Source organism: Diadema antillarum, unplaced genomic scaffold (genome assembly GCF_040938485.1).
Source record: "Diadema antillarum isolate AM-2024a unplaced genomic scaffold, OU_Dant_1.0 seq00000764_RagTag, whole genome shotgun sequence".
Taxonomy (NCBI): Eukaryota; Metazoa; Echinodermata; class Echinoidea; order Diadematoida; family Diadematidae; genus Diadema; species Diadema antillarum.
The window spans coordinates 967305-985321 of NW_027271654.1; the positions used below are offsets into that span (position 1 = coordinate 967305).

The 18017-nt window shown below is 37.4% G+C and overlaps 1 protein-coding gene across 1 annotated transcript; it reads right to left on the reverse strand.

Annotated features, from left to right (window-relative positions):
* Positions 1–7301: 7301 nt before the first annotated feature.
* LOC139738691 (eukaryotic translation initiation factor 4E-1A-like) lies at positions 7302–12510 on the reverse strand. Its single transcript, XM_071649323.1, has 6 exons — positions 12172–12510; positions 11574–11637; positions 11023–11136; positions 10016–10155; positions 8950–9004; positions 7302–8182 (listed from the first exon to the last, which is right to left on the reverse strand). Exons 1-6 carry the CDS (start codon positions 12258–12260, stop codon positions 8123–8125), a joined length of 522 nt encoding a protein of 173 aa, XP_071505424.1. The 5' UTR covers positions 12261–12510; the 3' UTR covers positions 7302–8122.
* Between the last annotated feature and the right edge of the window lie 5507 nt (positions 12511–18017).

Here is an 18017-nt window from a genome sequence, read left to right on the forward strand (position 1 = left end):
AATTAGTATACAGAGCTGCTAAGTCTCCCTGATTCTGCAGGAGTCTCCCTAAAAATGTCAAAATCTGTTCATGTCTGAATAAGAGAACATACAAATCTCCCTGATTTGGGAATTATATTTGCTCATTGAAATGCATGTAACACACAGATATCTTCCCGATTGCTGTGAGGAATCTCCCCGATTTGGATGTGGGAATGTTGGCAGACCTGAGTATACCATGGAGTGTCAAGCAGGCCAACATTCTGAAATGGTCAGGGGAAAAAAAAATACACAATCCTGTGAAACTCTTTGAACCATCGCTAGAGGATAAATTCTTGATCCCAAATATAAAATGTTATTTTCTGTATATGACGTGACTCTAATTTATGGCAAAAAAGTACATAATTTTATGTCACAAAAACTGTATGTCAGGATCAGAGTTGATACTTTTGCTTGCTGTTAAAGTTGCTAATAGTGCCCTACTTGCAAATCTGTCAAAAATGAAAAACTGCAAAATATATGGCATAAAATATGTGACTGAATTTTGCACCTATATGCATGTATGTGTACGAGTGGGTGTTTTTCTTTTCTTTCTTTCTTTTTTTTTTTTTTGGCTTACCAAACAGTATGAAGGTATTCACTTTTATTGACAGAATCATTTACATGGTCTCAAAACAATTGACCAAATTAAGTCACTATAATACTCTGTTCATAAAACATTAAAGAAAACTGAAAGATGAGATGATTGATACATAGATATATTCAAAGTGACCAATACACCCTAAAATTATGCATCTCAAATGTAAAGAATGTAGAATATTTCTGTGCATGAGCTTGGGTGTCTCGGTAATTGGTGCATAACAATTTGTGGCAATGATAGCTGCACCATGACAGTCAACAAACTGAGGCACGCCAAACACATCACTGAGGAAAACTGAGCTGCCATCAATTTTCAATAAACACTGACATTTGAAAAAGGAGCGAAATCAAGATCAAACAACAGACAATCATACAGTCGATATCACATCACTACATTTCCATCCCAGTAATAAAGCACATATTCACATGTACATATGTATATTCATTTTCCGCAAGTGGAAACATCTTACATTTAATATACTTAATTTTTTTTTTGCTCGTTTCCTGTTTAAAATATAAAATACAATAACATTCACTAATGGCTCAAAGTCGTGCCAATGTGAAATACAAGTTGATGTAATCCAAGCCTACATAATCATTTGTACATTATGTACATATTGTCATCTATTAGTTCTTCCCCTAATAGGTAGAAAGGTGAAATCGCAGAACTAAGCCGCTAACTAAAATCAATCAGAGCATATAGATAGTATGTATTAAATCTTACTAAACATGGGAGAAATATATCACAATTCTGCTCAAACTGCTGTGATGAAAAGCAAAAAAAAAAAAAACCTACCATGTTATTCTCATGCAATCATGTATTTGCAGATTGAATCTTGTATCATTTCTTTGAATGCATGCAAACTCAAGAAATCATCTTGCAGACTATAAATGCTAATTGGTACCAAAACACCAAAAAACACAGTGAAGATCTAAAAGAAGTGTAACACTATAACAAACTCTCCTGGCTCCATTCAAAATGGAAGCTTAATCTCATCAGATCTCACTAAGATCTGGATATCCCATTTTCAAAAGGTACAATGTCAAGTCTACTTACACACAAAATGTCACTTTAGATGGAACAAATCACTTTGTACATACTTTACAGAAGGTTTTCCAAATAAATGAAACATAAAATTTCAAAGGAAATATACTCAATCTGTAAAAGCATGCAGTGAATCGCATAGACAAAATAACAAAATAGGTACATCATATTCATATTCGACACAACAGCAAAACAGGAACACTGTATTCATCTCCTATTTTGGACAAGTCAATTCTGTTTTGTTTGTTTTATCTTTTTAACTTCACTTGTCCTTCACACATAACCATTGTTGCCCATCTCACACAACTCAAAATACACTGAAATGTGTGGCGTTACACGTGAGGAAGAAAAAAAGAGACTTCATGCTCAGCACGTAAATATCTAGCTGCTTTCTACCATTTTTTTGAAACCACAGCAATGCGACTGCAGCATGCAGTTGGCTGGGACACCTCCAGCTCTCTCTTCAAACACTATTACATGAAATAAAGTTCATGGATCTTCATTTCCACTTCAATGACATTCATTTGTCGTCTTGACACCTGACTGCAAGGATTAATCTCTAAACCCTCTCTGCACAAAGGAATATCTTCCCATATATTACCATTCACTACACTAAATAATATCACTGGACTTTTCTTAATGAAAGTTGTGTCTGGAAAAGCAAATTTTCAGCTAAATTTGATTATACTCACCGATCAACCCATTACTTTAGACAACTGTTCATTCTTTTGTCCTTTCTGCCATGTAATATTACTAATGACCATTCATTGCTAATATCATGACTGGAAATTATTATTTATTTACTTTTTCTTCTTTAGTGTACCCAAGAGCACGGATATTTGACCTACCATCTCATTACATCTATACATTAATACTTATTTCTCACCTTCCCGCACTAGTATATCACTGCTGAACATTTCTAGCTGTAACAGTACAGTGACTATTAACCTAGAGCTTTGACCTGTTATGACAAAATATATATCTTTTACTTCCACCCTGTCCACCAAATCATATAACCACTGGACATTTCTAGATGTAGTTCTGGCTGGAAATCACTCTTCTTTTTTGATTAGCAAAATTACAATCTCGTTTGATCTTGACATTTCATCACAATTACTTTCAGAGAATAATTGTCTAGTTCTTCTCCTCCAACTGAATACTACTAATACTACTACTACTACTGAAAATGTCAATGTAGCTAAAGTATGGTGACCTTTGACCTCATGTAGCAAGGGCCAGGTATCAAGAAAATCTATTGAACTTTTTTCCTTTGAATAATAATAACATGCACTTAGAAAGAAAGAGAGCTGAAATAAATTTCTCTGTGATGACTAGAAAAAAAAAAATTAAGAAGCAGACAAAGATATGCCATTATCTTTGTTCTAATCTATTTAGACAGTTTGACTGTAAGAGCACAGCACTGATAAATAACATGGCAATCATTTCTCTGCAAATATACTATGAACACTGAGACAATGTACATATCCAACGCATGTTCTTGGAGACAGAAAACACTACAAAGACATACTGGTACAGAGTCTTGACTCTGATAACAATCAGTGCAGCATGTCATACCTCCAGCTCGAAAAAGTGAATTATGCATACACAGGGAGTACAGCTAGAACTGGCAGGAAAAATGACACTTTCAGCGCTATGTAGGCATGTAATTCAATCAATACATAACAACTTTTGGAGGGGATGTTGGTAGTAACCCCTTGAAATCAAAATACTTTACACTTCACATGCCCTATCTTTTCAAAATCTTATCACTGCTACGGGATCAATACGGCAAGGAAAACAAAAGCAGATATGTAATGAGATACACAGCGTACATAACCTCCCAATTTATCCATTCCATTTAACTGGCATGCACAACAGGAACAGCTATTGAAGATGAATTCAGCTGTTAAAAAAACAAACAGACAAACAAACAAAATCAGGCTGCATGAAACAGTATTCCAAGCCTTTAAGAAGAGAACCATTAACAAGGTCAATGAATGATTCTGTGACAGAAAGCAGCAGCAACAAGTAAATCATAGAGAACATAGTTGCATTGAACAGGAACCCCTCGCTATAGCTGATATCTTGTTATATAAGTTGGCATTTAAAAAATGACATAAAGACACTAATTTGTACATGTGGGACTGAAGATCATGTTTCAATTAATACTGGTAACCTGACAATATGTGTGAGAGAATTACTCACCAATATGTGTAAAAAATGTTTTTCGCCCATGAAATATGATTTAAAAAGTGTGTTTCTTCATGAATGTTCAAATTTGTAAATGTACAGTTTAAATGCAGTCATTATCGAGATGATCATCTCATGATCGTCTGAGAATTGGTATGTAAAGTGATGGTTCTGTCAAGCATGTGTTGTGTGTGGAAGATTCAAACATGTTATACATAATGCTGTGTGACACATTTTGTTTTTATGTACATTATGAGTGTATGTGTGGAGATTGTGAATTCTCTAGCAGAAAGCCAATCACAACATCAGATTGCAAATGTTTCCTCGTAATATACAATATCTTGTCATAGCAGTGTTTGTTAAATCAGGTTTCCCCTGTATTGATCTCAGGCCTTCATGTTCCTCTTCACACACAAATTGCTGCGACACAATCTTTCAACTAGAAATGACCGCCATCTCCCACTTTTGTCCCATAGGTCTGTCGTACATTTCGTGTCGGGGGGCAAAAACATCAAATTAGAGAATTTTAACACAGAACTGCAAATGAGAGAATTTCTAAAATGTACCAAAAATCTGAAGTATATAATTTTAAAGAATTCGCTGACAGAGATATTACATAAGCAAATCCTTTCTTCTTGGTACACCAGGACCCCGTTTTCAGTGCAGGGCTGGGCCAAGCCAGGGCCGAGCCCAGGCTGAGCCCGGCCTCAATTTCGGTACTCCGCCTCGCAGTTCTGTCTGTTTACACTGGAGGGCTCAGCCCGGGCTTTTAATTCAAACCTTCAATACTTTGTCGTAGTGGCGCTCTGTTTGTAAACAAACGACTATTATTGGGAGCGCGCCGGTCGCAGTTTGGTACGCATTTGGCCCAGTTTGTGTTTACAGTGAGAAAAGGCCGGGCCGAGCCTGGGCCAAGCCATGGCTGAGACTACCTCCAGAGCTTGGCCAAATGCGCTGCCGATTTGGTACCGCATTTGGCCTTATGTGCGTTTACAGTTAAATGAAGGCCAGGCTCGGCGGCGGCCGAGTCCGGCCCTTTCACTCACTGTTAACGGGGTCTTAGCTGAATATTAATTTTACATTAGAAGTCCTGTAGGTACATCCAACTAGCCCTAGACTTATCAGGTTCAAAGCAACATAACGCATTGGGAACAGGACACGCAAATCACAGAAAACCACAATTTTGTGGTCGATAAATTGTTGGCAAAAGTTATTCCACTGATAAAGGCTTGGATAAACTTCCAGATATATTAATCAGTAAAGGATTTTTAGAAAGATAAGACTTAAAAACAAAATTACATTAAAATTTGTGTATACAAACCATCTGAAGCTTTGGATAATGGGATCAAACAACAAACAATTTCATCAGCTTGCTCAACTCTGCTGCAGTCATCACATACTGACGTTACATCTCAGAAATATATTTTCAAGTTGAAACTGTAAATACAAATACAGAGACTCCAACTCTCCCGTTTTCGACGGGAGATCTCCCTCCGAAAACCCATTTTTGCAAAATCTCCCGTTCTCCCGTTTGAGATTTAATTTCTCCCGCCTTGGCTCGATGTCTCCCGTTGGAAAGGATTTCTCACTTGTATTGCTATCGTATGTTGCAAAAATAAGCCTTAGATAGCACCAGAGAGCATCTGTAACCCTAGGAACTTCGCGCTTCGCACACATAAACTTGGAGTCTCCCGTTTGCTAGGGGTTTCAGGTGGGAGAATCTCCAGATCAGAAGGTTGGAGTCTCTGCAAATAATGTGGATGGATGTTAAACGAACTATTCAATGCAAATGCATGTTGACTCATATCGATATGATATCAATTCATAATACCCTGATCATCATGTGGCCAAAAGAATATCTGAATATGTGTCGTACATTTTATATTACTATTCCTACTATTTTTCTTAAGATAACCTGGATATTCCCACAAAAACCTTCAAAACCAATATTCTGCCAGTGACATCATTTGTCAATCATTGCCAAAGTACTAACATAGTTAATAAAAGGCATTGGAATGCACCGTCCCCTAGATCAACATAACTTAATACACGTTTCCCTGCAATATCTTTTGTTAATCTGTACGTTATGCTCGGTCTGGGGAAGGGTGCATTCCAATGTCCTTTGTCTTGTGATAATCAGTGTATATCATAATCACCATTACTGTATCTATCAATAACAGGCTACTTCATTCTTTATGAAATGAACTGCAAGAAATTACAATATGAATTCTACATTACAAAGAAATCGCTTTTACTGTAATTATTCTTAATTATATCGTTATCAGCATCAATGTACCAATTATTAAAGTATATACTTTCATGAAAAGGTCTATAATAAAGATGTGTCCTTAACAAGGAATTTCATACTTGCTGGCAGACCAGAAAAAAAAGTGTAACAGATCAGTTAAGATATTTTTCACACTGGGCAAACATTAGGAAATGATATCAACGATGTGAGCATGTTATTACATAAGGGAGTATCTGATGACCTAAAAAGTGCAAATTTGGCGACAATGCATCTTATGTTGCATATACTTTGCAACACTCATCCTTTCCTCTGTTATATGAAATGCCAAAATTTCCCCCTTTTAGTTTGCTGGGGGAAAAAAGATACTTTGGAGAATCCTCTGAAGACTGATCCAGGATGTTCAATCATTACACATGCTTTTTTTGTTTTTTGACACAGAAAATCAAATCCATCACACATTATTAAAAAAAAAAAAAATAAAAAATAGGTTGTTTGTGCGTATGCTTACAAATGTGGACTTCTCACTGCAATGTTATGGTTATGAAACCAGTAGAATACAATGTCCTGTAATGCACATTATTGCATAACTTTCTGGATTCTTAACCTGTTACAACATTTCTTCAAACTTGTCAAAATTCCATATAAGTGTTTCTTTGATCTTCAAATCAAGGTTGGTGATGAAAGGTATGATTTGATGTGTGTGCTGCACAAAGGTGTGATTTGAAATGTGTGCTGCACAATGCCTTATCAAGAGCATGAAAATTATCATAAGAACAGGAAAACCACTTTTTAAACTAGATTCAGTGGAGGTTGTGGTTTCTGAAACTAAACATTCTTTGGAAATGCTTGCCAATTTATTTTGTGACTGAAAAGCTCCTGCACAGCAGCCCTAGTTTTGCATCTTTTTCTAACATCTTCAGATAAATTCCTGGATTAACGCATTAACATTCATACCAAAGAGTTATTATGATAAAGTGTACAGGGTGTGTATTTATCCAAAACTGTAAAGGAATACACAAATTCACAAAACTGAAGTAAAACTTGAAAGTTCATTGATTTCACAAATGTTGCATAATTTTCAACATTCGTGGGTATCTTTCATCCCGAAACCAATGATGATAAAGTAGCAATTCCTTGCTATTTCCATAATAAAGTAAAGAGGGAAACTAAACACATGAGCTAATACATTATGTACAGACACAAAATAATCAATCTTGCCACTTGAAGCACATAAAGATATGTTTACAGTACAACACTTGTGATGTATAAAGACATGAACAAGTTGTCCTATGTGAAGATGGCCAATAGACTTGGGAATATGCACTGATTTTAAATACAATGCACATTTGGTAAAATAAAGTGAACATGGGAGTATCAAAAGGAAATCCTATCACTCTCCTCCCCTCCCCCTAAAAATACACAAAAGCATATTTTTCTGACAAATGTCTTGCCAAAATTTTATTGAACTTGTTCTTATTTAGAATGTGGGACTGGGATTTCTTCTTTGGAATCATAATGATATAATTTACTCTACAATACTGTCATCGTAAGAAACATGCTGTCCTTACTAAACACACTTAAATTTTCATCCTTATGAATCACTGTATCATTTATACTCTAATGATGAGAGTCCACTCTCGAGTTGTTGACAACACAGTTGATACCCAATCTCTAACAGGCAACAAGCATGTCTCAGCAACCACTTCATTTGCATGTGAATGCATACACAAAATACATCCTTTCCCCTGCCCATTTGGGGACGGCCTATGTGTGTTACTTGCCACTTTTTAAGATCACTTCACTGATCAAACGGCTGCATCCCGGCACTCAAAATAAGAGACTGCACTCCACGGTCGCTCCAGCCAGATCGTGTTCTCAAGGAATTCATGGTAATCTAGCAGGAGCGCTTTGGCAAATCTGCTGAGAGCACTGGAGAGAAAGTGGAGTCCAAGATGACTGGAAGGAAGAGAGAGAAGGGAGAAAGGGACAGACGCCTTGGCCCACAGGGATGGGGGCAAGTATCATACGGTGTGGAGGCTCTTTGCCATGGACCCCGTCTTTGTCATTGTGTCCTTGTGTGCCTGGGAGAGGGAATGCGGACAGTGAACAGAATAAAAGATATGTAATGATAATCAACAATAATAGAGATCATTCACATAATTTTTTTATCCAGCGGAAGAAAAGAATGAAAGAAGTTGTCATGAAGATTACTATTAAACATTCAGGAACAAAATTCATTCCACTTCACACCTTTCTTATTGCTATTATTATTATCACTATTATCATTAAATGAATGTAAGCTTCAACACAGAGAAAATACATATTCGGATAAACCAGTAGTTTTCTTGCAATGTGCATTTGGCATTACATGGCATGTTGTGAATCAGCAATAAAAAAATTAAAAAAATCTAGTCATTAGGGATGTCCAACCTTCCTTACCTCTGGGTGGCACAGACAACAGCTGAATTTAGGTGACACAAGATATGCAGAATGCATGTAGGAATTTCTGTCTCTGTCCTTGTAAAAATATTGACAGCTCTTTTTTTTAAGCATCTTGTTTCACAATGAGAGTAGAACAGGGTGCTCTTAAACAAAACAAAAAATCCTGTTTACAATGAACTGCTCTCTCTTCAATCTTTTGAGATAGTGCAGATATTTCCCACTGCTATCATTACATGGCAGAGAGGACTTAACCTTTACTCGTAATAGGTCAGATGTGGCTCAAAATGCTGTTCAAAGCAGCACTTCAAGCATTTCGAGTCTCCATGGAAACAGGGCAGGGGATCAAGAACAGCCTAAAAATATTATTTACTCTTTTACTTTACCATTGTGTACACCCTAAACTTACCTCAAAGACCACTGGGTACTTGGGCGGTAGACCTAATCGTTCTTTGAACTTGCGACTGGCAAAGAAAATTGGAATATAACACAGGAAACCATGTGTAAATCATGTGTTACAATGTCTTTAGGAAGTTTTCAAAAATAGGCAATTATCATATCCAAAAAAAAAACCAGGCAACTCCCTAGAAGTCCCATTATAACACTATACATGGAAACAGCAGTTTTCTTTCATTATATCGAAATTTTGTTATAACCAAAGGGAATTTTGCCCCACAGACTTTAATGATGATGATTTTTGGACCTCAATTTTTGCTTCGCTGTAAGGAAATTTCTTTATAACCATGTTCGTTGTAACAGAAGCGTCCTGTAGATCCTTCACACTGAATGCTGAATAGTGGTCATTCTTCTCTTCTTTCCAGGCCTTGTTCTCAGCACAACAATCTATTTAGCAAAATCTAATGGAGGAGTCATTGTTGCTGTCTTCTCAAAACGACATGGTCACACTACATTCCCTTTCCTCTACAAGATAAACATGGTAATCCAGCTGCATTTTGACAAAAGTACCCAGTAAAGGTTTGGTTTTCATGCACAACATGGAAATAATAACAACAGTTTCAATATTCACTTTATTCCCAGGGGTACTGATGCCAGCACAGTGAGAAACTGTGATCTCAGATTTTTGAAACACTACAAAGAAAGATGGATATTGACCATTTAGTGCATCAATTTTCCTTGAAATATGATTATGAAGCAGCAGCCAGAAAGAGAGTGAAAAATATAGGGATCCTGTTTTCTCCCTGCAAACCTCAAAGAAACAGAAGCACTGAGCCATTTTATTTAAGGCATCATGGTTTCCATTGCGTTGACATTTATCTAGACAATACAAAGAATATCCTAGGGACACCAGCTGTTCTTATCATAAGTATTCATCAATAGAGCCAACTAGGGTAGTTCACACAGTGGATAGTCAGCCAAAAGTGACCAGTGTTTCTCTGAACATAACCCATGTTTACAGAGGAAGCTTTCACGAGGAAATATTCCTGACTACTGCTGCATTGCATTGAATTACTCACCCTATATTTAATATCGAGTCCTCTTTCCTCCTGTCGCCTGTCCACATTGCAATCTTGTTCCCCTTATTCCTGATGTTGACCACAGCACCATTGACCAAGTCGGAGTCATCATCAAAACTCTCTCCAACCATCAGAAGCATCTACAGAAGGTAATGTCATGTGACACTGTCAAGTTGACGTCTGATTCATTTGACATATCAGGAATCACCAACACGTCTTTTGACGAGTACTTCCGACAGCAAAGGAACAAAAGCATTGCCACCTTGTGGTATTGTAAAAGTGGAAATTTTCGCGCATTTCACGCAATCAGAAGCAGGCATGAAAAGTAAAAGCATGTGAGTATATTTGCATGCCATATGTTCCAGTAGTTAATGTCCTGATTCCGTGGAATAAAAAAAAAAAACATGCAAATTTCATCTTACCCAGCCGAGCAAGAAAAATTACTCCCGCGAAAATATCCACTTTTACAGTACTTGGCAGCAAAGACTCACTGGAGCTCTGAACACAATGATAAGTCCTAAGTGCATTATGCCCACAGTCAACCTACACATTGATTTCTACATTTATAGGAACATTGCCATGCTGATAAACACAAGAATGATGCAAGTAAGCCTAGTTATTTCTGGTTCTGAACTTGGAATATTTTCAGCAACATATTCTACATTCTTGTGTTTTGCAGTTAAGAACCAAAATGATTTAACGACCGTATGAAGTCTGCAGTTAACCTAAACGATTGATTCATCATTCCCTTGAAGAGTTCTACCATCTACTCTATAGCTATACACAAAGAAATGCTATTCCTACCTGTACACCTCAATGCTCTGACTGCATTTCGGGGGGAGGGGGGGGGGGTTGCTCTTTTCATTACACTTTTAAATATCCAGCAAAACACTGCTCAGCTTTATACACATTTGTGTTACATTCTGCTTTTTGCACATTGTTGCACAATCAGTGATGCCATAATTGAGGGGGTCCTAAAGCAAATTAGAATGAAACTGCACACTCACTGTTTCTAGCCAACATCTGTCAATGTCTTGAGGTTTTGAACGCTTGTCAAATCCAATCAGCCACCTGCCACCATCTATATTCTTGTCATCTTCCCACATTGGCTTCACACCATCCTGCGCAGGGAAACAAGCGAAGAAATGTCGGTTCAGCACCATCTCACAAAAGAAATGGCAGCAAGCACATGTTTCATACCTGACCTTCAGACAAGCAATGGAAACATGTTTGCATAAATAATAATATGTATTCATCCTCACTGAAATGTCATGTGTTTCTCTTGCCGCACAAGATCAAACATTCTTTCATTCGTAGATCGCCGAGGCTCATCAACAGATCACTGAATACATATCAGAAGCCATTAAAATCATTACATAATTGAGGCTCAAACTGTCCAGTGTTCTCCACAGTCTACTCAAACTGGAAGACTCCTCACTTCTTTTGTGTTCAGGTGCTCTGGTGCTCTGGTGCTCAGAATGGACAGTGTTTTTTTTTTTTTTTTTTTTTTTTTTTTGTCTAAACAGTAACAGGACCATGACAACAAAATGGACATTACCTTGAATAATGAGTAATCACACCCTGATGCCAGTCTGCTTGCTACTTGTATGTGATTATATAATCTGTTGGTTGAGAGAGAGAGAAAGGGGTGCAAAAAAAGACATAAGTGGAAGAGGTAACAGAAATTGCTTCAAATCAGATAGCCCAGATGGAATGCATATTTTTTTTCAATGTTTAATTTGCTATCATTATCTTTGTGATTTAAACCTAACAGTTGCTTCCACTTTTATGAGCTTCAGACAGTCAAAAAGCAAACCAGCTGCATACCATGACTTATTATTGCAGAGGGGAAAAAAAAGATGATGCATAGTACTAGTAAAAGTCGATCTAGAACAGAAGGAGATCAAAATCAGTTCCTGACATATGATTTGATGCACAACTTGAACACAGACCAAATTGCAAAACCCTTGTTCTTTGGAGCACAGAAGGGTGTAAATGTCATGACCTTTGTAACTTCATCACTGTACTGTAGTGGAATGTAGACTTGCTTAAAAATAGGCTCAATAAAGGTCAAACTAGTAAATGCAAATTGTGTTTATAAGTCACATAACATGTTGAAAGAAACTTGACAAATGAATGCAAGGAGATTGACTCACGCCCAGAAGTCTTCTACTGTGTCGAAGGCAGTGATTATTCTGAGGTTATCCGTCCATGCCTTTGATTTGTCATTCTTGAAGAACCACATGGACCACCTGTTCTGCAGTGGATGTTTGATGAGACTCTCTGGACTCAGCAGGCTCACGGCAGACTCATCTCCAGCGGCTTGCTTTGTATCGGTGGTAGTGTCCTACAGATGCATACAGAAGAAATTCACAAATAAAGAGAACAAAATCTGTGAATTTTCACATCCCTATATACACTGGAGTCAATCTCATTTTACCCCATTCTTTTTGTCAATTACTTTTAATACACAGTCACCTTTGGCAAATAACCAATGTCACTGAAATAATACACTGTTTGAAATGATTCTTAGTTACATACACTTCTCATACCTGCACACTGGTAGTGGAGCACCTTATATGCACTTCTTTTTATTGTGTATCGCCGTGAGTGGTGCAAGTGGTGAAATTCCTCACCAAAACTAAATCACTCCTGATACACAGTGCAGGGGCTGGATCATTTTTCCCCTTCCACATATTCATTGCTTCCTTTGCAGCTTCCAAGGCATAAACACCGATCATTCCACCCAAATCACAAATAAATCTTTTTTTTTCTTCCCTTACACATGAAAGAATGAGTTATGTACAGACATACTTCTAGTACAAGCACATTAGTAGTATAGCATCGTCACCTGTGCCTTTCTGAACCAATTCTACAGGCAGTGGCACATGCATTGACAATTTTTTCACCAAAAGATAAATCACACCTAGTACCCTGTGTGAAAGCCGAGTCATTATTTCCTTCTGTTAATCCACCCTTTCCTTCCTGGTTTCAAATCCATCAGCCATGATAAACCAACTCATGCCATTAATCATAATATATTTCATCAACTATTTTCAGTTTTCCGAACATGTTGTATGAGTAAAAGTTACACACATAGAAATACTTCCGGTACCAGTATATCAGTAGTATGGCACTGTATCCTATGCTTACTGCTGGAGAGGCATCGTCGGCATTGGCGCAAGAGAGGAAATTCCTGGTCAAAATGAAATGACCCCTGGCACATGGCACCGAGGCCAAGTCAACATTTTCTTCAAGAAATTAATCCCTCACCTCTAGTTTCTTAGCTATTTGCGATGATCAAACCATCAAAACCAGCCCATTATTTTTTTTTTCATGATTTGTTAGTTGCATAACTTCATGTGTCAGAAAATGAGCTACCAGTAAAGAAACATTGAAACACTTTCTGCTTCTATTACAATAGTAAAATAGCATTGCATCAAATGCCTAACTTCCTCTAAATCTTACTCTCATACAATTCTTGGTGGCAAAGGCAATACAATTTCTAACAGAGAAACTACTAATATTTGGCACCAAACACAGAGGTCATGTGTTTTATTTTGTTTTGTTGGTTTTTTTTTCCCCTCAGTCATCCATCACCTGTGGTGTTTGAACCCTTATCCATGATAAATCAACCATAACCACAATGTTTTCTGCAGTTGGGTACCAAGGTAGTTATTTTTCTCATCATGCATGACAAATGACAGCTATGCATTACAGATACACCAAGGCTGCACACTAACCCATTTTCTTCTACTGGTCCCACCCATCTTTTTGACCAGTAGGTACCAAGCTTTTCCATTTTAACTGGTCCATTCCTGAAAAAGTTACAGGTCCGACAGTGATTTCTCCTGGTCCTGGACCATCGGACCAGTGCCAGTGTGATTAAACACTTTGTACCGGTAAACCAGTATTTAATATGGAACCATACTCTGTTTTCCTTCTTATCAGGTACTTCCAGCTGTGAGCAGAGCAATGAAATTCCTGTCCAACATTACACTTGCATGACGCATAGCATAGAAGACAGGTCATTTTCTGCTACAAATTCATTCACCACCTGAAGATTCTTAGCCTTTGCCCTTTATCTGACATCAATCTACCCAAACTCCACACTAAACTCTCATACACAAGAAGAAGAAAGATCCATGAAAACTACAAACTTAACATTCATTTTCAAGTTTTGTATTTGATTTTTCAAACAGGTGTCAAATTAAAGTTACCAGTACATAGAGAAACACTTCTGCAGAGCTACCAAGTCTCACGCATTCTGAGTGAGACTCAAGCATTTAGGGGCCATCTCACGATCTCACGCATGGCACCCATTTTTCTCACGCATTAGACAAAGTCTGCAACTTGGGCCTATAATAATGGGCACAGCCCAAAGGATTAAATTGATAGTTGCAGTTGAAGGTATATTTCCCTTTTGTCTTTCAAAATAAGCAAAAATAGTTGCTACGGTATGCACCTGATCGCACCATAAGAGCTAAAAATTGAAAAAGCTCCCTACTGTGGGAGGGGTAAAAAACCCATCCCACCCTCGCTCGCGCGCACATTCGCGCGCCGTGATGCCTAGTCATGAAAATCTCACTCATGAAAAATTTTTGAACTTGGCATCCCTGACTTCTGGTAACTGTGCATGGGTTATATAGAACTGTACATCATGCCAATCTCAGGCCACTGGCATTGGTGAGAGACTGCTACAGCGTTTTCAAACCATCTGATTCTGATTATATAGGTGGGAGACTGCATCACAATTCTCATGCTGTGGACATGATACTTTGTAGGTCAGTACCTATTGATGAAGGCATCCAAGTGTGCTATTGTTACTTGCTTGACAATTTTCTTCATCAAATAACTGAACAATTACAGAGAAATTTCTGGTAAACATCATTTCTGGTAAACATATACTTAAGCAAACTGCCCATGATTCAACCAAAGCACCATCCAAAATTCTACCGGCATCGCAGGTACATGTAGAAACCTAACTGCTAGATCCTATGTATGCATTTTTGCCCGAGGTCGACTATTGTCATGGGAAGTCTAACCTTTGAACTTGTCCTTGGTTCAAGTTTTCTACTTTAGCTGTATACCTCCAGGGAATAATTTTCTTGGCATCGCATCGCAATTTGCTATGCATTTTTTTTTTTATATGACTGCTAATGCTATACAAAATTTCTTGTGCGTAAGCCGTAGCAAGTTTTTTACATAGGACTGGTAGAGAACTTTGTTTAAAGTATTTTCCCACAATTGATCAAAACTCCTCCTAGATCAAATCTGAGAAGTAAAATCATTCCCTGTTCTTCCATAAAATACAGTACAGTCTACAGTACAGAGCTTGACGGACATCAAAATGCTCCAGGGCCATCCCAGCCAGGTTGTATCTGAGTTAAGAAGGGTGGGAGATTCATTGAATCTACAATAAACCCAATCTTGAATCAATTCATGAACTCGGTTTATAAGAGTAACTAGTTAGAATAGATATTGTCAAAACACCCCCAAAACTGGCCCAGTATGGCCTAGTCACTGCACAGACACAGCCACACTGCACAACGCACACAATCACATTCACAAGACACACAACACAGGCTCTTGACTAGGTTGGCCTACTTGTACTTGCTCTTGCTGACAGGATATTTACTTGGTCAACATGGTACACGTAGTAACTTTTAAACCAAGCTTTGCTGCTCAGTTTATTTTAGTACTAGGTTCTAGAGTAAATATGATCTTTAAAAACTGATATCAAATTACGAGTTTACGCAGCTGTAGTTTGCAACAGTTTTGTACATGCACCATGTATTTTGTACCACCGTATGGCCGTGGACCTCGCCGCCCGACCGACCTGACTCTCGTATCCCATCCGCAGAAACAACGTGTGTGCAAATCTGTCGGCACGCTTCATTCACTGTCATACACAGTCACACGGATTATGCACACGTTTTTTGCACCGGTACAGCAGTCTGCAGAGGAAATTGTTATAAAATGTCAAAAACACCACAGTTTAAAGCAAAAACTTGTGTCAAAGAAACGATAACACTGAGTAGTGCATTAATACCATCAATACAACTTTGCATGATAAGAAACGCACGAATCCGCAAAATTATTACCTCTTCATGCTTTACTACTTCGGCGGAAGCCATTTTTCGAGAAGTTCCCAGCAGCTCTTTAGCGCAATGTGTCACGTGGTACGCAATCAGGTGGATCGATCTATTCGGGTGCTTGATGATGAAAATTATCACTTTTGGGTTTCATAACCCTGCGCTATTAATTTCCTGAGGCAGCTTTAGGTTCACCGATTTTGACAAGTTTGTAAATATTATCTTTAATATATGAACTGCACAGTTCATGTAAGATATTTTTAATAGACATTATTTACCATTTGCAGATGAGACAGAAACCCAGCTTTAGCTCTTAAGTGTGAGTTAGGGCATGGAGGTAGAACGGTTTCTACCTCCATGGTTAGGGATAAACAATAGATGTGATGAAAATACCACAAAAAATGTAAACAATATTTATAATAATATTGTTTCAAGAATAAACCGTCTACAGTTATGGTTTATTGAGAAATAAAGTGATATCTCCTTAAAGGTAGGGGATACCTTTTACAGACCTCCCAAAATGCAGCAAAACATTAAATATGAACCTCAGGGGACTTGTTTAGGCCACTGCTGAGAAATTTGGAAGTCAACAGTTATCTACAATTTGAATAATGCACAAAACTCAACTACTCAGTAGTTCTGTGTGTCAGCCACACTTAAGCCTTTTTGTTGCAGTCTTCTGTATTTTTTATCTATAAACACAAATCTAAAAGTATAAGAGCTGATGTAATAACATATAGAGTGTGTGGCAAAAATGTATATAGAAATATTTGTAAGTTTTGATGAACTTTCTTCACAAAATATACATGATGGACACACATGCAGTGCATGGGTCTGCAAAGGTAGCCTAGTAATGTACTGGAATTTACGGTGAGCCCCGAAAAAAATTCAATTCAAAATCTAACGGTCAAAAAAGTGTACTAAATGTTACCTTCCACTTTCAATACTTTATGGGAGTTTCTAAAATGATACTCTCTTCAACATACCACTGTATTTATACAACTCTTCATTTAAGGCATGCAAATGGGATTCCCTACCTTTAATAGGCCTTATTTCGAAATTGTTATATGGTAGGATCGATGTTTTGTGATACAACTATATACACATATTATGCATCGAATGTGATAGCTCCAACATTTTTTTTTTTACTCACTGCACCCAATGGTAAACAGTACCTTTAAAAGTTATAAACTGTTTTGATTTTTGTTTTCAATCACACAACTGCTCTGATTTATACGTCAACGAAAAGGAAGTGGTACATGTGTAATAGTTTGGTTTCCACTTTCCCATGTTTGTTCAATTATCCTATCTATTCTGGATTTAATACTAATACCTAAAACTGCTTATTGCAAATTAAAGCAATATATGGAAAATGAAGGGTAAGGAACAAAATTAGGCTTACAACTGGTGTCAAGCACAAAGCTTGTATTTGGTTCAAGGACTATTTGAAAGTAGAATTCTAAGACCATGAAATGGACACTTTTACTGGGACACGATCTCATATCTACTGATTAATTGAAAATAGAAAGTCAAAGAAGACAATACATGTACTTTGATGAAAACTAGAATTAAAAGAGTATGAGAACACATTTGAGGCATGGTGGAGACAGGTTTTACATCAGGAGGTAGAAAAATAAAATCTTTCTGCCTCTCTCGTGGCAGCATGCGAGGACGGTCCTTGATGGTAGTAACATCAGCTGAGCCGCATAAGCTAGCTCTGTAGTTTTATTTACTTACAAATTATAGGCCTACTTTATTTCTTTCTCTATTTCTTCCTTCCTTTCTTTCTTTCTTCAGTTCTGTCTTTCCTTTTCATAAAATAGCTTTATATTTTTACATACTTATCTAGGCCTATACAAAAACACTTCTTTCACTATTTCTTTCTTCTGTCTTTCCTTGAAGTTGGA